This window comes from Balaenoptera musculus, chromosome 6 (assembly GCF_009873245.2).
Source record: "Balaenoptera musculus isolate JJ_BM4_2016_0621 chromosome 6, mBalMus1.pri.v3, whole genome shotgun sequence".
Classification (NCBI taxonomy): domain Eukaryota; kingdom Metazoa; phylum Chordata; class Mammalia; order Artiodactyla; family Balaenopteridae; genus Balaenoptera; species Balaenoptera musculus.
The window spans coordinates 70955870-70980939 of NC_045790.1; the positions used below are offsets into that span (position 1 = coordinate 70955870).

The window sequence follows — 25070 nt, forward strand, 5'->3', positions numbered from 1 at the left end:
TGTTTCATTATTTATTTTCTCAGGGGTTTTCTTTTGCTCTTTCAATTGAGAGTAGTTCCTCTGCCTTTTTATTTCACTTAACTTTCTCTGTCTCTATGAGTTTGGTTGAAACAGTTATCTACTGTGGTCTTGAAGGAGTGTTCTTATGTGGGAGCATCACTATGCAGGCTGTGCGTGCCCAGTGCCTTCAGTGGGAGAGCTGGATTTGATGTGGATGCCAGACACATCCTTCTTCAAGGTGTGCTGGCAGCTATCACCTTGGTAAGTGGTGTGGCTCGTCATGGAAGAGCTAAAGCCTGCACAGGGTGTGAGGCATGACTTCCTCTCTGCTCAGTGGCTGTCACCACCCTCTCAGGCTCCAGGGATGGGCTCAAGCTGGGTCTGTTCTCTTTAAGTGTGTGTTTTTCCTCCTCCCTGCACTGGGGCCTTTGCCCCAAAGGAGGGGAGTGCTGAAGCAAGTGGGGCTCCTGCACTTACACAGATCTGATGCTCCGCCTATGTAGGTGTCTGTGGCTCCACTCAGAAGCAGCCCATGGTTGCATCTTCACCCAGATCTAGTGCTAGGCTGTGGCATGGAGTAGGCAGGGCTGGAGTGTTCAATTAGCTGGGCCTGGGGAGCACAGCGAGGGAGCTGTGGGAATTCCAGCAGCTGCGCTGCCATCAGAAGTCTGGGCTGCTTCTGTGATGCTGTTTGAGTCGGCGCCAACAATGGTTGCCGCTCCTCCACCTGGGCTACACCCTGGGCCCCTGGGTTGCCTCTGTCCCTAGACTGAGTCTTTTCTCAGGTGCTGGCTGCCCCATGTCCAGTGCCAAGCTGTGGCATAGAGTGAGCAGGGCCAGCGTGTTTGCTCGGCTAGGGATGGGGAGCGCGACAAGGCAGCAGCCATTAGGGCAGGCCTCTCCCTGCCCTGCCTGGTGGCAAGCCAGCACCCGAGTGCTCCTCATGAGTGGAGTCTGGGCTTCTCTAGCTTTTCTGTGTGTCCCAGCAGTTCTCCAAGCAGCCAAGGGTGCTCATCCCCTACACGTAGGACCCCAGGACTGGGATGCCCACTCTGTGGCTCAGTCCACTCCCTGCCCAGGTCGAGTGCTCACCTGTGTACTTTCCCTTTTCCTCTGGTTCCCGTCCCGGGGCACAGGTCCCAACCTGATCGCTCTTCTTCCCTTCCTCCCCGATTACGTGTGTAACTTTCTTACAGCCTTGGTTGTACAGGGATCCTTCTGCCAGTTCCCAGGTGGTTTTCCATGAGAATTGTTCCATACGTAGATGTAATTTTGATGTGTTCATCGGAGAGGTGAGCGCCATGTCCTCTTACTCCGCCATCTTGATCTCACGTCTAAAATTTATGAGTATAAATGTAAAGTGAAGTGTTTTCTAATAAATGCACTAATATTTTAGCAGTGGTTCCTGCCGGTGAAAGGAGAGGATTGTGGAGGAAGGGAAAGGGGGTTGTAATTTTTACCCTCTACACTTTAAATTATTTGAATTTTTCATAATGCATATGTGTTTATATATCACTTGTGTTATTTAGATTTTTAAAGAATAAATCTTGGTTATTTAAGAAAATGTCAAAACTAGGTTCTCATGTTTGCAAATATAACTGTATTTCACAGTTTTGCCATTTGCTCTCTCAGTTTGCTTTCTCTGAGACTATTTACATAATCCAGACAGAGTTAATTTAATTTTTTCAGCCATATTTACAGTGGTCCACTTGGGTAGTACACTGTGGAGGAAGGTCAAATCTAGCCCAACTTGTGAATAGTCAGAGGTTTTATTTTCACTCCTTTTCTCTTCAACCCTGTCTATAATTCTGGTATCTCTAGTGCTGTGCCTTCAGTTGCCAAGGCCTAGCTGTGAGTGCCAGGCCAGCTCCTAGCAACACCAAGGCCCATTGATAGCACCAGGCCAGTTCCTCACTGCCAAGGGCCCCTTTTCTCTCTCTCAGAGAGGACAGTGAGCTGGCATGCACCTTTTACCCTCTTCTTTCCACTTGTTCCTGATGTAATGTAGGAGGTAGAAAAAATATCTTGAGGTCTCCAGGGAAAAAGCATGAGGACAAAAACTATACAGTATCCTATAATTCCTGGGAACAGATAAAAGACACCTATGTCCCTGATGGAATCATGGAGACACTGTACTGGCTGGCTTACCTCTGGCATTCTTATAATGTGAAACAAACAAACAAACAAAAAAAAACCTCCCTATTTAATTCATCCACAGTTAATGGTCTTTCTGTGATTTACAAACACCATCCTTACTTATATAGAGCTCCAAGTGGAAATTCAGGGAAATGGGGTGGAATTGGACCAGGCTCTGACAGCTCCTCTCTGTCCACAAGGGTGGCTCCCCTATAAATCATGTGGCAGCAGCAGTTGGTTCAGGAGTTCTTCCTCCTCTCAGGGGAGAGCAAATGGAAATAGCTGAGATTGTTTTACTCTCCTTCTGTTCTGCATTATCCCTTAGAAAGGGCTACAAAAGGAGTCCCTACAGGAATGTATAATATACTTGTGCTATTTTGCCTGCCAAACCCAGTTTTCATTTGGTGAAATTCTCCTCCCACATAATTCCAGTGGGAATTCCACAATTCCTTCACCCCCTTGAAGTTCTACAAGGACCTACTCCAGACCCACATCACTGATTCAAGGTTGGGAACATGATGCAAGCCAAGCCGGCTGGTGTCAGATCTGGGACTTTTGCTAAACTGTTAGAAGAGATACTCTATTTGCATTGAGTTCGCTCAGGTGGTAGAACATAGGCAAGAATATCTGGTAACTATCTTTACCACCTCCTGGGTACCTGAAAAGGAAGTTAACACATAATAAGGCAGATTTGAAAGATGGAAATGATATTATGTGAGGTCCTAAACCCAACTGTACTCAAGTTCTAGCCATAAGCTACTAAATTCTGTTTTTCTCAAACTAGTGCTATTTTCTTGAGTGTTTGAGTGATAATTGTATCACTTACAACCCACAGAATCCTGATCATGCAGATATACCACAGAATAGCCTTTCCTTGACAATTAGAATTTCAGTAAACCATGAACAGGGAGGAATGGGTGAGAGGAGTTGTGTCAAGAAACAGATTAAGACTCATCATAATTGAATATCGGGAGCTTTCACATCCAGGCATACCTTGGAGATACTGCAGGTTCGGTCCCTGACCACTGCAATAAAGTGAATATTGTGATCAAGTGAGTCACATGAAGTTCTTGGTTTCCCAATGCATATAAAACTTACATTTATACTTTTTTGTAGTCTACATGTGCAATAGCATTATGTCTAGGAAAAAGATGTATATACCTTAATTTTAAAATACTTTATTGCTAAAAAATGCAGACCATCGTCTGAGCCTTTAGCACATCATAATAATCTTTTTGCTGGTGGTGGGTCTTGCCTCGATGTTGATGGCTGCTGACTGATCGGGGTGGTGGTTGCTGAAGGTTGAGGTGGCTGTGGACATTTCTTCAAATTCTCAAAGTAAAGTGGTCAGTGGTTGCCATGGATTCAGAGTGGGGGGAAAGGGAGAGAGAGATGAATAGGTGGTGCACAGGGGATTTTTAGGATAATGAAACTATTCTGTATGATTTTTAGGATAGTGCAAGTGTTCTGTAATAATGAATACATGTAATTACACATTTGTTAAAACCCATAGAGTGTACAACACAAAGAGGAACCCTAATGTAAACTATGGATTTTAGCTCATAATAATGTATTAATATTGGCTCATTAGTTGTAAAAAAAATTACCACACAAATGCAAGATATTATTAAAAGGGGAAACTGTTATGAGAATGGGGGAAGAGAGACATATGAGAACTCTGTACTATCTCCTCATTTTTCTGTAAACCTAAAACTGCTCTAAAAAATAGTCTGTTAAAAATAATAATTTTAATGTGGTTCATGAAATCATCTTTTCAGTAAATTCAAGTTTTGTTTTTTATTTAGTTTGCTTAATTTTTTGATTTTAAAGTATTTTTGTAATATTCTTATAAATTTAAAAGCAAAATTATATAGAGCAATGATTTTGCAGGCTTATGTATATCTTAGAATATTTTATAGAAACATTCCTAGTTAAGTAAACATTTGAATTTTAGCAATTTTTATTGTCTTTGTAATAGAATTTACTCAAGGTTTGATCTCTGTTGAAATACATTGGTGAATGAAATGGCAGATTTTATTTAAATCTATATTCATTGAATTTTTAAATGCATGGAAAAACCTGTAAATGTAGTAATGGCTTCATAATGTCTGCTTTTTAAAAATAATTCCTTTTTTCCTCCCTAGAGTTTCATCTCATTCATTTGTAACTACATCATCCACATTTTTCTGTCAAGTCCAGTATCCTTGCAGGCACTGAGATCGCCCACTCACCAAAGTCCACAGGATCAAAACCTTTTTGCCTTTTCCTTAGGTATCTTAATGTTTCCATTTACTATCCTTTTGTCATTGCCAAGTTCTTCAGTCCTTTAGGGAAAAAAAAATTCTTCTTTGGAGACTGTAGATCTTTCTGAGAGCTAATGTAAGGATCTATTATTGCCCACAAGAGGTAGCCTACCAAGGCAAAAATATCAGTGTGCAGGCAGGTTGCTAAAGATCTAGCTATTTCAGCATTTAAAGGAAACAAACATAGAATGAACCAGGAAAAAAAAAAAATTGACTCTAGAGACAGGTAACACGTGAGAAATATGAGATATAAGGTAATAAACTACCCTTGATTGAAGGCAACTATGAAAAATTAATAGCTTATTGCTATTTCCTTGATAGCTCTTCATTCATACATGCTCTACTTTAATTTTAAAAATTAATTAAATAACAACTGTTAAGCCAGATGAGTATGGTTGGTTTTGTATAGTTAATTTTGAGCTCAGTGGGCTTGAAGTTAAAATATTTATTTGGTGGTCTGCAGTTAGCTCCCTAGGTAAGGGAAGGTGCTGGCACCTTTTAAATATTATCATCACCGCAGTGTAGTCAGGTTCTCTGGCTCCTTCTAACCAGTAGGTTTAAGGTGGTTGCTAAACCAGGTCCAGCACTCCTGACGCCAGCACTGCACCCTCTGCTGGACACTTGTTCTTCCATTTCTAAATCTGTTGGGACAGGAAATGAATGCAACCCACCCCTTGGAGTGGGGGGAAGAACACATAGTTTGTTGCCCTGAACCCCTCCACTTAACCATTTCATTTATATCCCTCCAGTATACCCAGAAGCAAAGATAGCAGATACAAGATTTCTAAGCAAATACCTACAACTGTTTATCAACTTACCTTGAGTTTAAATACATGAAATCATCCTAGCCTTCTCTGGGGACACACCTGCTCATGTGTTAAAATATGACATAACCAATTATGTTCAATGCCATACTTTTTTGCTCTATCTTGATTACACAGAGCTTTGAGACTTGTGACCAGCAAAAATTAATTCTTCTAAAAAACAACTTTTTTTCCTATTTCTACTACACTCTGAGCGGTAACAAACCGGTCAAATGAAAAAAAAAAAGTTTCACTTGAATGTTTCATAAGTTTTGTAAACTCACTGGTGTTTGAAATTTTTTGTCTTTTTTTAAGATAGTAGCTGTCTCATAGTATTAATTTTATTATTAAGTTTAAGTAATTCCCAAATGAACAATATTAACTTTACCAAAACCTAAAAGAAGAAAAAAAAGCTCATAAAACAACTTAATTAATGGCTATGTTTTACTTTGCAGTAAAGAAAAACAAAGTCCTTTGTGAAACTTTTTTTGGGGGACTGTGAATATTGCCCTGTAATATTAGTTTCATATTTACATGTTGTATATAAACATAAGCAGAAAAGCCCATCACTCCCTTTTCCCATGGTAGATCAAAGTGGTCAAAGATAGGGACTGGTAACTTAGGGGTGCCATTACGAGGAAACTCTTGGTACCGAATTGCCAAAATACAAACAAACAAACAAAAACCCAGGTACTACTCCTCAGGAAACCAGGCAGTCAACTCCAGTCCTAAGTAATCAGTTTCCCTTCACAGAAGCCAGTAAGCACAGCCAAACAAACAATGAAAGTTTCCACTGCCCTTGCCCTCCTCCCATTTTTTCCTCCCTTCTTCTTCCTTTTCTGCTCTCCGTCTTTATTCCAGCCCAACTTTTCCTTATTTTTCACAGACTGACTAATCTGAAATATGTCCCGCTAAATACAGAATAACTATTAGTTATCACTTTATTAAAGACACGTGTATACCTTCCCCCATTCTCTCAAAACTTTTTTAATCCCTGAATTCTCATTTCTTTTCTCACACTTTATTTTCACCTTCTATCTCACTCTCATATATTTTTCTCTCTCCCTCCTCTAAGTCCTGGCTGTTGATGTGAACAAAATTTACATTCAAATAAAACAGAAAGCTTTTTTTTCCAGATTTTCATACCAGCTGACTGAGATTGTAAGCGTACCACTTGGGAATTAAGATATACTTTCTTCGAGTTTTTAAAAGGCATATTGATTTCATGCCTTTACTCCCAGTATCCCTCCAGAGAGGAGGATGGACTTTTCGAAAATTGGTTTGGATTGATAAAGTACTTTGCCCTTATTTAAAGAGCTCATCTTGCATCAACCTCTCTTTTCATTCACTAAACAGATTCTGCAGCCCTCCTCATCTGAGAGAATTAGGCCTCCCTTGTCTGCTTTGATCCAGAAAATCATGCTTTCATTAACACAAACATCTCCTGATCTCTGCCAGTGCACTTTAGATTTTCAAATTATGTATGTGCATCATTTATCAAAATGCTGTCAGGCCCCAGGTCTGCCAGACATTCAAACTGGGAGATCCCATGGCATGTATGTGGATTCATTTTAAGGGAGGGGCGTGGTGATTGAAATCTTGGTCCCTAAAGTAGCTGTAGTTAGCTGCGTATTCTTTATTTCAAGGAAAGAAATGTGGTAGTAAGTACCAAGGATGAGCTCTCACATCAAAATGCAGATTCCCATCTACTCCTTTGAGCAATAGAAGAGATTAAAAACAGCATTTTGTATTGAGAAATGGTATGACTTTGGTGAGTAAGTCGGAAACAGCAGAAAATCATGAAAGGATCCAAAAAGAAGGGTACATTGTTTTTCAAGGAACAACCATGCGATTGAGAACTAACTCTTCAACAGAAAAGATGTTAAGACAGAAGACAATGGAATGATATGAATATGGTGTGAAAAAAATTTGGCAACCAGTGAAAATATCTTTCAAAAGTGAAGCAACATAGAAATTTCTGGATCATCAAAGACTAAGCACACTCATCAAGCAGCCTACATGAAAGGGCATGCTAAAAGCAGTTCTTCAGGCAGAAGGAAAATTATCCCAAAGGGAAACACAGCAATGCAGGAAAAAATTATATATGCTAAATTTGGGGCAAATCTGAAAGAATACTGACTATACAAAATAACAATAATATTTTAAGGGTGTTAAAATATAGGTAGAATTAAAATACATGACAATAATAACTAATGTCACCTGGAGGGTTGAGGACAGTTAATAGAGTTCAGTGTCCAAAAGTCTCAGCATTGACTGGAGTGTGGTAAGAGAACTAACTTATATTCATTCTAATGATCCAGGAACACATGTTTACTCTTTGTGGGAATTACTAAAAGAATAGTGAAAGGATGTGTAACAAGCATGCCAATAGAGGAAAAATAAATGGAATGTTCCAGAATTTCTTAATTCAAAATAAGGAAGGAGAAAAAAAAGGTATCATAAAGCAATTGGGAAGTATCAAATTGAAAATAACAAATAATGTGGTAAATATTAAATTAGTTTATATTTTGTGCATTCATTGATTGTTCAGAAGTAGCTGGGAAGTGTTATGGGCAAACAAAATCTAATTGACCTGAACTGAAAAATTTACTGTTGCTAATTCATGAAATAGTTTTTCTACAAGGAAATTTTTTAAAAAGGTATCAATAGTTGATGATTTTTGCATGATTATGATGCGAGAAGCGTTATGTTAATATATCCCATTTTATTCTTTTGAGTTTGTTTATAGGCCTATTATGTATATTTTTTTCAAGTGAGTTTCAGGCAGGTTAAATACCAACTCACACTGAAAACAGCAGATCTGGGAACAGAAAACAATTTTTGTTTATTTTTGTTGTTGTTTTATTTTACTCCAGAATTGATACCCTTAATCATCACTATATATGTCAATTTTCTTGAAAAGAAAAACTTAATGTTCCATGCATTTTTTAAATGCAGCCATAATGCAACATGGAGACATCACAGCAAATGTGTGAAACAAGTTTTCAAAGAGAAAAAAAAAGTATTGTTTACATTGGTGGGGAGTTGGTCCTTTTTTTTTTTTCCAGGGGGAGGGAGGAGAGGAAGGAGGGGAATCAAAGATTCTGTCCCAGAGAGGGGGAAAGGTGAGATTTGAGAAGGGAAGGAAAAGGTTGTACCTTCATAAGGTGGGGCGGTTTGGGGTCAGGCCCTAAACATCATCCTGCTTGAGAATCTGTCGGAGGAAAACAAGTCAAAGGGAGCAAAAAAAGGAGCCACTAGGGCCAGAGGCAGGACAAGAAATGGAATCTTAGGGGGCCAGGGTAAATGGGGGGGATTCAGGGACTAGACATGCTTCCTGGGGGTGGGGGGAATGCAGCCACAGTGTCTCTGCCTTCCCTCTTCCACCCCAGCTCCAGCCCCGGCCTTTTCTTTTCATACCTCCCCCCACGACAGAAGTTGTGGCCCTGGCCATGTCATCGTGTTCCTGTGTCCCTGCATGTTCCCCACCCTTCACCCCCTCCTTTTGCGCAGACCCCATTACAATAAATTTTAAATTAAAACCTGAAAAAAAAATCCCAATAATTAGTCCAAGGATCGGTTCATTGAACAAACTTTTCCTAAGCATGTGCTAAGTGTCAGGCACGTGCTAGGCCCTGATGACCTAATACAAAAACAGCAGAGATTTAGTCCCTGCCTCATGGGGCTAATAATAATATTAAATATAAATTAATGTACTTCCTTCATTAGATAATAATAAGAGAAGACAAGCAAATAATCATAAATTTGCTATGTGCTATAAAGACCACAAAGAGATGCTCTGATAAAGAATTATCAGTGAGGGCTCTTTTAAGTGATACAATGAAGGAGTATTTCTCTGAGGATGTAACCCTTAAGCCAGCAGAGCTTTATAATTCGGGTAACTATATTTTATATTGCTCAGACTGGAACACTTTTGAGAATGAAAGGGGGCACTTCTGATAATTATGCAGGATGCCATGGCAAACCAGAATATGTATGTACCCTCTTTCTAAACCAAAGAAAGAAGTATGGGTTATTTCCTAAATGCAATTGGAAGACACTAAAATGTCTTGGCAAGGGAATATTGATTGTTTGAGTTACATTTTTAAAAGTCCTCTCTAGATGCCAGATGGAAAACTGATGGACTAAGGGGCAAAAATGGAGGTAAAGAGACAAATTCTGAGAACATGGTACCCATCTAGGTAGGAGAGGGACAGTGGCTTGGATTGATAAAGCAGGAATATAGAGAGTAGTAGCAAACTGAAGATGAATTTTGCAGTGCATCAACAGCTAAGGTGAAGTTATATAACATATTATATTTGCATTTTAATTCATATTTTAATAAACACACAAGACATTTTAAATATGGTCAAGTGATCTGGAAATGGACTTTCTAACAGCATTGTGATATAAACATGAAAGAGAAATTGTTCACCTGTAGCAAAAAAAATCAAGTTAAAAAAAATTATCCACTAAGCAGCTTCCGTTTCTTCTCTATCAACTCCAGTTTTGAGTTTTTTGTCTAATTCATATCCATTTGTAAGTTTCTATACATTTGTTTATAAAGACTATTAATCATTTGTGCAGCAATATTTTTTCCAGCCTATTGTATGTATTTTCACTTTGTTTTGGGGGTCTTTTGTCATTTAAATTACTCATTTTCTTAATTTGTGTATAGGAAAAAAATCTAATTTTTCCCTTATAAAAGCTGAGTTTCCTAATTTAGAAAAGTTTGCCCCATACAAAACATTATATAAGTATATACAAAAATATAATTCTGTTATTTTATGTATTTGCTTATATATGTCATTTAAATTTTTAATTCATTTGAAATGTATTTTTGTATATGATCTGAGAAATCTGGCATTATCCATCACATTAAAATGCATCATATTTTTCAATCTGAACTGAAATTCTACCTTGGTTTTTATATAAAGTCCTCATAGTCTTAAATCAACTTCTGTATGCTCTGATAACGCTCCATTATGTATCTGTTTCTGTGCCAATATATTCTACTTTCATTGGAATGACTTTAGAGCAAGTTTGGTAAAGGAAATTCCGTGTACTCATCTTTTTTCCCCCTCTGGTCCTCTTGAAAAAACTTCTTCATTACACACATACACACACACACACACACACACACACATACACAGAGTATTATCTACTTCTTGTAAATAAATCACAGTACAAAATGTATGACACAAAATGTTTTAATCCCCATTCTCTCTCTAATTCCTCCAGTTAACCACTATTAAAATGTTAGTGTATCTCCTTCCAGTTTTTTGGCTAAGCATTTTTATACATCTAAATTCATTCTAGACTAATCTTTTTTTTTTTTCATTTTTACTGGTGCCAATTTAATTCAGGCCCACATTATCTATAACCTGAAATATTTATTGCAAAAGTATATCATAGACTCGATGGAACTGAATCAAGCATTAGATAATTATTACATAAATTTTTTCACAGTATCCTTTTATTTTCAAAGTCAAAATTCACTGATCTTTGCTTAATGGCATTTAGCAAATAACTAGTTTCAGCTCTGGAGTGTGTGAGCATATAGTACTGTACTGTGAATAAGAGTTCAAATGCTGATTTATTTATTTACAAGTATGCTTTAAGCATATACTATTTGCCAGGCAAGATTCGAGATTCTGTGGATTTGGCACTGAAAAAAATAAAATCAAGAAAGACCCTGCACTCAAGGAACTTATATTTTAGTGGCTATATCTAGGTTTGAATCCTGGATCCAGCATTTTTAGATTTGTGATCTTACACAAGTTACTTAACTTTTCTAAGCCTCTATTTCTTTATCTGTTTAAAAAAAAAAAATGCTGGGGGGGCAGTGATATAATATGTACCATGTAGGCTCTTTTAAGAAATAGAAATTAGATAGCCTGATAGATCATGAGACTCATCCAAAAATATTAGCTTTTTTTCCTGACCTGTATATTGGTCCTTTTTTAAACTTACCTCTTACCCCACGTATTGGGGTTCATTTTGTTTTGGTCCTTAACACTTTTTCCAATTTATTGTGAAAAGAACCAGCTAAACATTTTTAATATTTGCTCTTTTGTTTTTCATTCTGAAAACTTGTTGAATTTGCATCCATACTTAAAAATGAAGCAAAATTTAAAGTACTGAAAGATTATGAAGACTCTCCATCTGGGAATAAAATTGAAAATAGTAATAAATATGAAAACAACTAGATTTTGTTTGCTTTTATGATTATGTAACCAAACTCAAACATCATTTTTTTCTTCCCCAAATTAGGAGAATTTAAAATGAAAAAAAAATCTCTCCCCTTTCCCCTCTCTCCCTCTTCTTCTCTCTCTCCTATTCACTAGAGACTAAGAAAGAAGAGATCTTATTCAGGTCTTTGCTACATTTCTGGTTCACATCCAGTGGACAAAGAGTAGAAAGGATTCATTCAACCAGTAATTACCAAGCGCCTATAAAATACCAGGAGCTCTTCCAAACCTTAGGAAAATTCTGGCCCCTGCTCTCAAGGAGCCTACCTTCTCAGTGGGAAGCATAACTCTGCTGCATCTACTGGGGCAGAGGTTGCTGCCTACCTGTGAATACACTTAGAGTTACAGAACAAGCTGGAGGTAATCGGGACAATTTTCAGCCTAGTAGAAAAGTCTGTATACTTGAGCATCTTTGCCAGTCTTTCATTCAGTCTTTTCTCAGATTCCTTCAGCAACAGGGAACTCAGTACTTCACCTTTTCCATTTTTAATAGGTTCAAACTTTAAAAATTCTTATATTTTTCTGGCTTTTCCAACATTTAAAGGCAGCTTTATACCTGTCTTTCAACTTTCACAGCCACACAGCTTCCCTAAACTGGGCTAAAAACACCCAATCTTTAAGTCATTCTAAATGTAATATTATCAGTGTTGCCAATATCCCCCCAAGATTCATAGTTATTTAAAAGAGTTTTGGAACTTCCCTGGTAGTCCAGTGGTAAAGAATCCACTTTACAATGCAGGGGATGCAGCTTCTATCCCTGGTCAGGGAACTAAAATCCCACATGCCGCGGGGCAACTAAGCCCTCACGCCACAACTACTGAGCTCACGCCTCAACTAGAGAGCCCATGTGCCACAACTACAGAGCCCACGTGCCCTGGAGCCCACGTGCCACAACTAGAGAAGAGAAAACCTGCATGCCACAACTAGAGAGAAGCCCGCTTGCCGCAGCTAAGACCCGACGCAGCCAAAAATTAAAAAAATAAATAAATAATAAACCTTTAAAGAAACAAAACAAAACAAAAATAAAATAGTCTCTATATATAGACTGACCAGCTCAGAATATAATGAACCATTCCTTCCTATTTTGGTCCAAGCATTTTAGGATTGAAATACTGTAATCCTAAATGCCACGGTCACCCTAAGTGGTTGGCTCATATTAAACCTTTGGGTCTGTCAGGATACTTCTCGTCATTATTACTCCATGGGCATACAGCCTAACCTTAGGGGTAGTGATATGTGGGGAAAGCAGGTAAGCAGGCAAGCCTGAGTGAAACTATATCAGTTCTTGAGACTGAGTACAGTCTATGTGACTTACTGATTATCATTTAAACTTATCAAAATTTAGCTGTCAACTAAGAACATCCTTCAGGCCCAGAGCCAAAAGCAGAGTTTCAAGCTTATAGGAAACCAGACAGTTCCATAATTATTCAAATAAAATTACTGACACTGAACTTCATGTGATCAAGGATATTATATTAATATATTATTATTATGCCACTTGAAATATGGATATTTGCTGGCAGATGGGTTACAAAAACATAAGATTATAGATAAGTATTTCATGACTTCTTGAAAAATGCTGATTATTTTAATTTAAATCCTGAATATTTATTTTACATAAATAGGTTCCATTCAGTTGAAATAATTTGAAAGTTAATAGAAACACTCAAGACTAGGTTTTTTAATTTTTAGGAAGATCCAAAATGTCCCAGATCACCACATTATAACCAATGATCAACATTTATTCCACTCTAAAATAGATACTTTGCACCACCATATATGTAATACACATACAGTTTTGAAAAAAATGATGTAACATAATTGTCTTTATTTCAAATTAACAGTTTTTTCAAAAGTGTTCAGGAGAGATTAATAAATATGTGATATAGTTCTAAGGAAAAGTATGCTTGGTTAAACCCACAAAGCAAAGGATATATAAAAATATGTAGAAGGAGAAAAAAGTACTTTTAATATACATTTTGACTATCTTTTTAAATAATTACAGTTATTATAGCAGTAAAAGGAAATTTCAGTGTTCAGTAAATGTTTAGAAATTTAGGACTAGATGAAAGAGTTAAAATTCTTGAACTTTGAAATTCCTCTTTAATGAGAAATAGAAATCTAAAATAATGACAGCAATAATAATTATAATGTTTACAAAGGCTTTGGAATTTTCAATATTCCTGTGTCTCTGCTTGAAACATAAAATTAAAATGATGTAGTCACAATTTGTTTCTTGACTATTTTATATTCAGTAATTTTTAATGAAGCAACTAAATTAGGCATAACTTAGTTCAGTTTTAATGTAGTTATGATGAATATATTTTACTTGATTAAAATGATAAAACTAGGGAGGCTTAAATATTATCTTAAAAGGTTAACTACTGTGTCAATTACAAAATCTAGGGGAAAGGTAGTTATAAGGGAATAACTATTCTGAACAGTAACTTCCTTTTGTTCATTTCATTTCATTAAAGACTCAATCAACTTTCACTCTTAATACTAAAATTTTCCTAAATTACACATTGGCTTGCAAATGGAAGGGCATACAGCAGGGCTAAGTCAATTTAACACTAGTGAAGATTCAGAAAGTAATCCATTTTTATTTAATCGGGGTGGGGGGGTACTACTTGGCAGCATAGGGTGATCTAGTTAACTAAATAATCGCCAATTATACATTGCACTTTGTGTTACATGACGTAATATAAATAAATACCAGTAAAAATCAAGTTATTCAGGTATCTAAACAATGATGAGGCCTGCTCTGCCAACAGGTATGCTATAGAGTAGAAGCCTCAATGCCTTAAGACTGAGAAGATTAGGCAAATTTTTTCACCTGTCTGTCTGTTAGGGTGACCAAATTAATCAAAGTATTTACAAAGTTCCCTACGGGAAGTAAATGTGATCATCTATGTAGTATGTCCAAGTAGAGGAGGAAACTTGAAAAGGAACAGTTTTGATATATGCATTAGATTTTTACCACAATACAAATAAACGGTCATAGATGACAATTTTCACCTCAGGAATACAATAACTACCTACGTTTAATTGCCAGACCCCTCTAAATAGACAAATGTCTTCTAGTAGCAACTACAATAAACAGTTCCTCCCCGCTAAAGCCCTGCAACTTCATCAATAGCACCACACAATCATACCTTGTAGCCTCAGCCAGCCCTTTACCTTGCATCACTAAGGTAGCCACACTGCCATTGGGTCTGTTATCACTGAGTCGTATGGCTCCACGCCAGTTTATTAGCAACTCCAAATGCTGATAAAATCAATTTCGTCGATAAAAGAAAGCATTAAAATTTTGTAAAATAATTTTAAAAAGCAAAAGAGATCTCATTGTTTTGTTTATTTTGTTTTTAGGACTGGGGCAGGAAGCATCTAAAAGATGGTTTTAAAGGAAGAGGACGGCTGCTTGCATGGGACTGCATTTTAGTTGTGCTCAAAGTGATGAAAGTTGATTTGCATTATTCTGCCACTAAAACTGAAGCGTCCCGCCCGGGGAAAGCCCCGCCAGACACGCGAAGTTTTCCGAAAATGGACTCTGCGGAGAGCTGACATAAATTCACAACTAACTATTCGGGGCCCGCAGGTTTTGCGAGAGAGGGAAGCATCCAGGGACCCGGAGAGCCCCGCGTCCCTCCCTTCCAAGGACTCGTCAGTGCCCCCTCCCTCCTCCTGGAATGCGAAGTGAATGTCACCTGCAGATCTGCCCGACTCTATCGGTCCCTCTCCTCCTCCTCCGCCCAGTTCGGACAGTCTCTAATGCCCAGTTCCAGCCCCGGCCGCCTTCGGCTCCAGTGTCGTAATCCCCCGCCCTTCGCCTTCAAGCCTGTCCCCCGTCGTCCCAGCCCCTCCAAGAACTGCCAGGCGCTGATTGGCGGCGGCGCTGACAGGAGGCGGGGCCTGGAAGTCCCAGCCAAACCCGCCCTCGCGTATAAGCCCCTTCTCGGCTCTCTCCCCATCTCTCTCCTCTCTCTTTCTCTCTCGCTCCCTTCCTCCCTGTAACTGAACAGTGAAAATTCACATTGTGGATCCGCTAACAGGCACAGATGTCATGTGAAAACGCACATGCTCTGCCATCCACACCGCCTTTCTTCCTCTTCTTTCTGTTTCCTTTTTTTCCCCTTGCTCCTTCTCCCTCTTCTTTGTAACTAACAAAACCACCACCAACTCCTCCTCCTGCTGCTGCCCTTCCTCCTCCTCCTCAGTCCAAGTGATCACAAAAGAAACCTTCTGAGCCGGAGGCGGTGGCATTTTTAAAAAGCAAGTACATTGGAGAGAAAGAAAAAAAGAAAAACAAAAGCAAAACAAAACCCAGGCACCAGCCAGCCAGCACATTTTTTTCACCCCTCCTAAAAACAAACAACCAAACAACCATCAAAACAGTCACCACCACCATCATCAAAACTGTTAACATAGCAGCGGCGGCAGCAAACGTCACCCTCCGGCCACGGCGTCCACCTAAAGGGATGGTTTTCTCAGCAGAGCAGCTCTTCGCCGACTACCTTCCTCACTCGTGCTGAGCGGGATTTTTGGGCTCTCCGGGGTTCGGGCTGGGAGCAGCTTCATGACTACGCGGAGCGGGAGAGCGGCTACACCATGCGAGGTAAGCGAGCCCGCAGGCACCGTGTCTCCCCGGTCCGGCCAACTCCAGCCAGATGGGCGATGGGGGAGGGGAGCGCACCCAGCCGAAGAGGAAAGAGGTTGGCGGGGCGCAGTTACTGAGTTCGTGTTCGCAGTTGGGCTGCAAATGGCCTGGGCGTAGAAAGTTGTGGGAAGGTGTTGATGCCTCTCAGGAGTTCTGGAGGGACACGGGAGGGCGCTTTTTGGCGAAGGGGACGACGCTAGTTGCTTCCTCCCAGTCCTTGAGTTGTACTGTACCATTTTGGGGTGTCACTCTCGGGTGCGGATGCGAACGCCGGTTGGAGGGAGAGCCGGGAGAAGTATGCCTCTGGGCAGAAGCCGCTAGAAGCGCCGGGCGCGCGGCGGTCGCCGGCCCGGGTTGGGCGCGCGGGGCGCACGGGCAGGAGGCCAGGTGGCCAGGCGGGTACACACACTCTTCAGGTTATGAGGCCCACCAGCGTCCAGGTCAGCGGACAGTGTCCCTTCGTGGGAGTGGTAGGCAGAGGGGGCGGTGTCGTGGGACTAGACACAGATTCCGGGTTCGTCCCCTGCGCGCGTCCCTCGCGCCGGAGCTGCGCCCTGGCCAGGTCCGCGTGCCCGAGCCCGCGCGGCCCAGGGACGAGCGCCATCCTGAAAAAGTTGTGCGGAGAAAGTTCCAGAGGATAAAAGCCCGCGCTACCCGCGGCGGGGAAGGCTCCTTTGTCAAAGGACCGCTGCGGGAGGCGGTGCTGGGTGAACCTTCGGGCCAGGACCCCCAGCGGCGACTGCGGTGGCAGGTCCCCTGGGCTAGCTGGCGGCGGTGGGGTGACGCGCCGGGGACAGGGGCAACACACTTGTTCCGGCTGCACTTTGGGCTGCCCGGGCGGATGGCCTGGCCTGCTTTAGGGAATCACTTGGTCCGTCTCCTCCCCTGCGGTGCCAGGACCTTCACGTTTCCTGCGCGCTGTGCCCAGAGCCGCTTTCCTCCACTGTCTGCTTGGCCACAACTTCACTCTTCTCTCGGAGAGCGGGCCGGGTGCCCGCGTGCCATGGGGATAAGTGCGAGCCTCGGAGCACCCGCCGCCCCACACTCCCCAGTTTTTCTTTCTAGCCAATTCTGCGTTTCTTGCGGTGGGGCGGGGACGGGGGCTCTCCTCTCCTCCTCGTCTGTCCCTCTGGGTCCTGGCAACAGAAAGGTGGAAACGGCCAGCTCCGGACCTTCCTATATCCCTGAGCCCGCGTGACAGGTGGACTAGCAAAGAACTTGGGAGAGTTGGGCTGCAAACACTCATCGCCTTCCACTCGGCTGTGTTCACCTCCCATCCACATTCCCAATACCTATTGAGGAGCGTCGGGATGGGGCATCGGGCATGTTCCCCCTGCTCCGCTCGAAGTGAATCCCGAGCCTGGACGCTAGAGCAGAGACTGGGTTAGCCAGCTAGGCGCTGGGACGTGGCAAGAAAGGGAAGGAGGAGGAGGAACAGAGAGGCCGTCCATGGAGGTGGGTGGGAGGGAGGTAGCTGAAGCTAAGGGACAGAGACGTCCTGGTGAAATGGTCTTGATTGACCTGCATACTAGTGGGGGCCCCGTGAGTGCGAGCTGGTTCCAGTTTAGTGTCCCGGTTGGGAGATTGGTCACATGCTCCACTGCCCAAATTCTTTCAGGAAACTATACTTGGGTAATTGGCGAGTGCAGAACCTTTAAGTAAAGGACGCCCTACTCTTTGTTTTTGTTTTTCTGTCCCGTCGCACCACCATCCTCTCTCCTTTCAGTTTCCCCTGCTCCTTTCTGGGGTAGCTAGTTCGTCCAACCCCTACTTCTCCCTTTCCAATCAATATTCCTCCCGTGGCTGAGTTCTTATGTTCTGGAGGTCTGAAACCATGCGCCACGTCAGTTCCAACCCGGCACTAGGGCCTGGGGCCAAAAGCCATTCACTCTCCCCTTAAATTGTAGAAAACAGAGGAGTGTGGGACAAGAGTGGGTTGTAGCTTGATCGCACTGCTCCTGAAGGAGCAGTTTGCCAGCGACAGTCCAGATTCGCCAAGGCGCCCACTTCGGGGACTCGAGAAGCTTGACGCCAGGTGCTGCCTCTTACTCACCTTGAGAAAGAAGTCGAAGCCTACTCCCCCCACCCCCACCCCACAGTCCCAGAGGGTTCTAACTTAAGACAGCTCTCAGGGGGCCTGGGGGAACGCTCTGGAGAAAAATCAACCTTAAAAGGTGGCGGAGTCCTCTCTACCTCCTGGGCTCTCCGTTCTTGACCCTTTACTGTCCCTCCTCTGCCATCTCCGCGCATTTCCTACAGACCGTGCCCTCCCGCGTCATCAGAGGTGATTGTATAAGGATGGAGAAAACGTCCAGGCTACTCAGTCGTCTTACGGCAGTCAGGGGTTGAACTTGAGTGTGAACTTGAGAAGTGAGAGCGGAAACGAATCAACTTTCTCTTGTGCCTGGGCTACTAAGCAGTCTATATTGGGGGAGGGGGCAGTTTTTGAACTCAGCTTTACAGTGCGCCCACTCCCTTTCCCCCTACACACCATACACGCGCGCACGCACACACGCGCGCGCACACACACGTCCCCCATCCCCGGGTGGTCCCAGTCTGTTATTCAGCCTCGGCTCCACGGTTTGCATTTGGCAACTCCACTGAGTCAGGGCACTTGGCACAATGCAAACTTGGTCCAGGATCGAGTGGTCGCCCTGGGGACCAACACAGTAAACCCACCCCCGACCGCCGGACTCCACCCCGCCCCCGCCAGGTCTAGGATAGTTAAGAGACTTTATCCCGAGGGAAGCTCTGTGGTAAGAAAGGGGTTAAGAGGCTCTGATCCTTAGGTCATTGTCCTACCCCATGGCTGAACTGAGTCGGTCCCCAGCACTCGGGGATGGCCTGGGGCGGAGAAGGGTGTATTTGGTGGCGCACAAAGCCTTTCACCCTTTGTCTGCTACAGAGTACCTACCACATGAGGTCTAGAGATGCTACTTCGTAGATTGCATTATTGAAAAGGATAACTTATGAATGCGGAAGGGAGGACTTTTAATTGGGTCCGTCCATAGGTGAGAAACAAGTGAGCCGAGGTGTGGATTTCAAGACTCCTTCCTGGGAAGCCTGCCAGCTGTTTATTACACAGGAGCACCGAAATGGTCGGATTTTTCACCCTGCCTCCGCAGAAAACCCTGCTTCCAAAAACAGGGGCACAGATGTCGTTGCAATCAATAGGTGATTGTGGCTCCGGCGGATTAGAAATCTGGTTTTATCCTTGCTGTAAACAAGGATGGGGCTTGGCTTTTCTAAAGTCCGGTTTTCATCTATTATTTTCAGGTAGTTAATTTTTATGAACTGCTAACTTTAGAAAAGAAGCGGCTTGCTCTCAGAGGTATGGCAAACCTTGGGAAGTCTGGAGCTCTGAACGTCCTGCCGGCCAGGCCTTTAAATTTCCTAAACCTGTTCTAGATCTTAATTTCTTCCAAAAATTCCAATTAAATATTTCTAACCAACATTCCACCTCCCACAATTAAAAACATTGGTGGAAGGACATCCCTGTCAGTAGTCATTAGTAATTGTTCATTAAGTAATTATCAGTAAGCTGTCTTTATAATCCAAGAAAAGTAAACATTCAAACAGTTCAAAGAAAAATCCTAAAGCTATATTTCAAGTATTGTTGAAAAAATATATAGCCAGAAAATTGTTTTTCTTAGGTGGTTACATCTTGGGACTCTTTCCTCCCCCACCCTCAACATCCTGAGTGAATTTGTAACAAGTATTTTAACACAGAAGGGCTTGACATCCTGGACTTCCGGTATACATATTAGTACCATTAAGGCTTTTAACTTTTCTATATTTTCAGATAATCAGGAATTGGGAAACCAGGATGGAAATAGAAAGGGAGAACTTTGAGCAGCAGGCTTCATAAACATGGGGGTTACAAGATTAAAACTCCTTTGTAGCATTCATTTAAAACTCACAAGTCCTGGATGTTCCATCAACAGCAGTATAATTTGCTGTACTGTTTAGAAAAACGTTAAAGGATTTCTTGCATCATTATTAAAGGGGTTTGTGTGAAGTTTAACTTTAACATAACTAACATGTTTATTTTATATTCAATCAAAAGAAATGTCCACATTTAGTTATTTTGGTAACAATTTGTTAGACACTAAACTATTTACAACCATAAAAGCAACTATTCATGTGTGCATGCAATACAAATACACTGTATTTTAAATTTACATGTTTCATACTCATGAAACCTAATTTTACAGCAGCAAAAATTTTCCAGCACGAAGAAAATATTAAGTTTCAGGGTTGGTCTTCGTGAACATGGCATTCCAGCTGTGTAATAATTCCTACTTTTATTTTTCCCCTAAAAGTAGCATATGCAGAATTATCACCAGGATTTTTAAATGATTCAATACAGGCAGTTTTCCTAGATAAAAAGACAAGTAAAACTTTTTTTCAGCTTTATGTAGTTTTTATACTTTTTGATACAATAGTGTTAAGAAATAAAAGTGTGAATCACAAGGCATTAACTAGATTTTTTCACTGCTATGAATAACATACCTCTTATTTAAAGTACATATTATAGCATTCAGTTAATACAGAGATTAAAATATTCTAGTAAATTATTAAGTTTTTAAATTCTTTATATAAGCGTCTGCTAGTTTTCTGCAAATTTGTAAATAAAGTGAGGTTTTAAATTGTGAACAGTAACATCAGTGCCACTGTACCTTGGAGAAACCTAAGCCTTACAGGTAATTATATGAAGATATAGGAAAATTAATGCCGGAGTTAAAACCATCAAATTTTAGCCCGATTAAAACATATCAAAAGTTATGAACACATACGTTATTAGTGCAAATTTATTAGTGATTGAGATGACTTAAAATAGGTATATTTTTCTCATTCTAGTATTATGATGAGACTTTCTTAAGACTAAATCATTTCTGTGTCTCTTCCATAAAGACAAAAACAGGCTTTAAATTATATTGCCGTTAATTTTATGTAATTGACATTAACAAAGCATTTTATTGTGATAAACTATACAGAAAAGTAAATATTAGGAATGGAAATTTTGCTTAATAATTAATATAAGGTTTTTTAAATTCTAGATATAGTTTTACTATTCCAACCATTCTTACATAAAGGACAGAAATTAAGTAGACAAATGAAATAAATCTTTTGTAATGTAATGCATAATGACCTTTGATAAAATGAGCACTCTACACATAAAGTATTATTCCTGTAACTTTGTAATCGTCTTCCAATTACAGCTTCGTGCAAATATTTATCTTACTTTGACTAGAATCTGTGACTTAACAGAATCCCTAGCAGATATAATAGCAGTCTTTGGAGGCGTCTGTTGATACACACTGATACACAATATGTATATGTATGTGCCTATAACCACCCACTCAGACAAGAAGAATGAATATTTGAGAGAGAAAATCATTCTTATCGTTGCTTTCACAATCCACACTTCCAAATTCAAACATATATAGAGAAACAGAAGCAACTTTCCAGAGCCTTCAAAAAGAAGAAATGAATACATGTGGTACTTTAGTCCCATTAAAACAAAACAAAACAAAACAAACAAACAAAAAAACTCTTAACAGCATTTATTTATAAATAATCTACACAAAACTCCATTATACTACCTAATGATAATTAGAGGGAAAAGGAATCAAAGAATTTAGGACTGCCAAGTAAATAAAATATTCCGTCTCAAATTAAGCAACAAATTCATAGATAACAAGGCTTATGCCATGAATTTGAAGGATGTCTCCTTTGTAGCAAAAGACAAAGGGAGCATAGAGGAATAAATATTGATTGAACTAATCATCTGATGAATAGAAATGAGATTTACCAGTGCGCCAATATAATAGGCTATGTTAACTAGTTCTTTCATAGCGCATATGCTGCCCTTTCAACCCCTGACCCCATCCATTTCAGTTCTTAATGAGGGAAACCACAGGTGTTATAACGGCATTTATAGAGAATCAAGCTAAATATAATAACCATGTGGTTAACTAATGGCAGTGGGGAGTGAGTTCTTATGAAAGGAAATATTGAGATCGTAGTGTCACAAACAAAATTATTATGCATTGCAAGGCACTTAGAATTTTGGCTTCCTCTGTTCACCTTTAAAATATATCTACATGGCCATCAATATTTCAAGTCCTAGATTTGTTGTCTGCAACAAATAATAAGTGCAATTTCATTAATGGTTATCTGGAGAGTTAAAAATAATATTCAAAGTATATTTTATCTACGTTGTGTAATACCTTGCATAGCAAGCATTTAAAACATTTAAAAATAACTCTTAAAAGGTATAGTATTTTCTACTAAATGTAACATGCATTTTTCTTGGCTAGTCCTTATTTTATAACTATTAGAAATAGAATTTACTTTATGATAATTATTACAACGTTATGGTAAACTTTGTTTTAAAATTCAGTTGGGATGTTCTTGGCTTAGGCATGTTCCTAGAGAGGTCAAAATAAACATGTTACCTTTTGCCAAAACATGAAACTAAAAACTCGTTCAAAAACCTGTTCTTATAAAAGAACATAGGTAATTTGCTTTGACTTAAGCGTGTTCACCTCTGCATGTGAATATTTTATTAACTGGGTGGGTATGCTGACTTTGTAAATTACTTAACTAAAAAGGGTATTTATTGGTGTCATTTTTTATGTGTGATTAGTTTTCATATCATGTGGCCCTGGGTTATATTTCTCAAATTCAGTGGAATTACAGACATCAGCAAAAAAAAAAAAGAGAGAGGTGGGGACAAATAATCTGGTTGATCACCAAATTATGTTTTTTGTTACTAGTCTGCTTATTGCTTTGTACTCATGTAAACCCAATGTCCTGGTACCGTGGGACATATGAAAGATTTGGAATGCTTAAAGAAAACTTACATAGATTTTTATTTCATAGTAAAGCTTTTTTCCCAGTGAATGTTGTGACAAGTCAATTTTAAATTATATTTAAAAAATTTTTCATATGACTGTCTAATAAAGCATCCTTCTTTAAAGACTGTTACACCATTACCTGCATTTTATTAGGATTATGTTGTAATCATCGGACAATAGCAGATATACAGTATTTTAATATTGAATTAGAAGTACAAAAGGTCCTCTCTGAATTTGGGCACCAAGTTATCCTTTAAAAAAGAAACAGCAAAAGCTTTTTTAAAAGGCCTTGGCATTTGTAATCATTACTTAGCATGGAATAAATGAGTATTACTGGCTGCAATAAAAAGTAGAATATTATTTTATTTTAATCTTCCGACTAGTTTTTTAAAATATCATTTTTAAATACAAATTTCTCTCCCTATTTGGAACCAACCAAGCTTGATTCTCCCCTGTTCTGAAAACTTTGTCACACTCATTGATCATCTCATTTCTAGGAGTCCAAATTAAGATATTCTCTCAAGAATGGGAATAAGACCATCTTCCTGAATATTTCAATTTTCAGTTTTAATTTTAAAAGGGACAGACACAAAGATTTCATCTTCTGCAGCCACGTATATACTAATAGAAATGTATGTGACTCACATTCATTTATCCATGATTTATTGAGCATCTAGTCAAAGTGAGGCACAAAACTGAGCCCTAAGGATGCCCAAGTTGATAAAACATTAGACAACTGGTGAGGTCAAAGCTATGATCAAAGTGAGAGCAGAACAGAATACAGTAGGGATGCTATCAGAACATCAGAATAGCTCTCACAGGGGAAGTGATGTTTGAGATGGGCCTCTAAGGATGCATAGAAGTCTGTCTTTTGGTTAATTTATTCATCATAAATGAGGTTTATTAAATTATTGTTTCTTGTATTTCACAGTTGCCTTTTATAGTAGGTGCTAGGTGAAATTTAGTTTATGGAAGTAGAACTGTTCCAAAAAGAACATATCCTGATGTAGAATAACTAGTAGTATTGTTCCCAAATAAAACTCTTACTAGTAAAATAATTTTCAAGTGACAATTTAAAAAAGAAAACTCTAAAGTAATTCTTAAATTGCAAAAGGAAAATGTACAGAATTAGACAAATATCAGAGTGGGGAAGAATGTAACTTGCAAAAAAAGAATCACTAGGAAAAAAAATATGGGAAAATACAATGTTCTTATACATTTGTTTTTATAAGAGAAATTCTTATCTTTGTAAAATAAGGAATAAGGACATGGCTGATATATATTGAGTTTCATTTTCTTTAACATTTAAGGCATTACCTGAAAATAGTGATATCTACTCTAGAGAGTATCTTAGATTACTAGATATCAGGAAGAATAAAATCCATTGAAGTAATAGGACATGTCAGCAGTGTCTGAGGGCAATAGTGATATTCCTCAAACTTTTCCATTTCAAGAACTTGGATGTAAGATTGAACTCTGAAAATTAAACTATAAAATCAACAGATAATAGTCTTGCTGACTTTTGAGTTATTCTCTCCCTTAAGCATATTTAAAGATGGAGACATCCAGGACTCCTAGGTAGTAACAGAAATGTGAGTGTGAGAAGCAACTATTGGCCATGTCCATCCTAGCACCATCTATCTATAGGCAAATCGCTGATTAAGCTTAAAAAATAGTATCTACTGCAATTCACAAGTAGACTCTTCATTTTGAAGTGATAATTTGACTTTCTGGTCTTATACATTAGCTCTTGTGAGCTTAGTTAACTTGAATCCTCGTACTAAGGTCTAATCTACTCTGAAACACTGGTGAGATCAAGTTTCTGAGCCTACAAAACTGAAAACCGGACCCTAGACTGGGGAGAATTCACAAAGGTGAATGTCACCATTTGAGACTTCCAGGCAGCCAAATCGCCACTCTTGATCATAACCCTCCGCATTAGCATAAACCTCAGCTTCAAATTTCTATACAGTGAGCAAGACCACATAGCCATACATTTTCAGTCTTGAAAAATAGATACATTTTTTTTTAAATGCTATTCTTGTCTGCTTACATTC

At 39.7% G+C, this 25070-nt stretch overlaps 1 protein-coding gene across 1 annotated transcript in view; it reads left to right on the plus strand.

The window, feature by feature from the left end:
- The first annotated feature begins 15542 nt into the window (after positions 1-15542).
- The window catches only part of RORB (RAR related orphan receptor B), a 179421-nt gene continuing 169893 nt past the window's right edge, over positions 15543-25070 (plus strand). Inside the window, exon 1 of the mRNA XM_036856610.1 lies at positions 15543-16108. Within this exon, the coding sequence (XP_036712505.1) occupies positions 16102-16108 (7 nt within the window). The 5' untranslated portion in view covers positions 15543-16101. The remainder of the gene's footprint in view (positions 16109-25070) is intronic.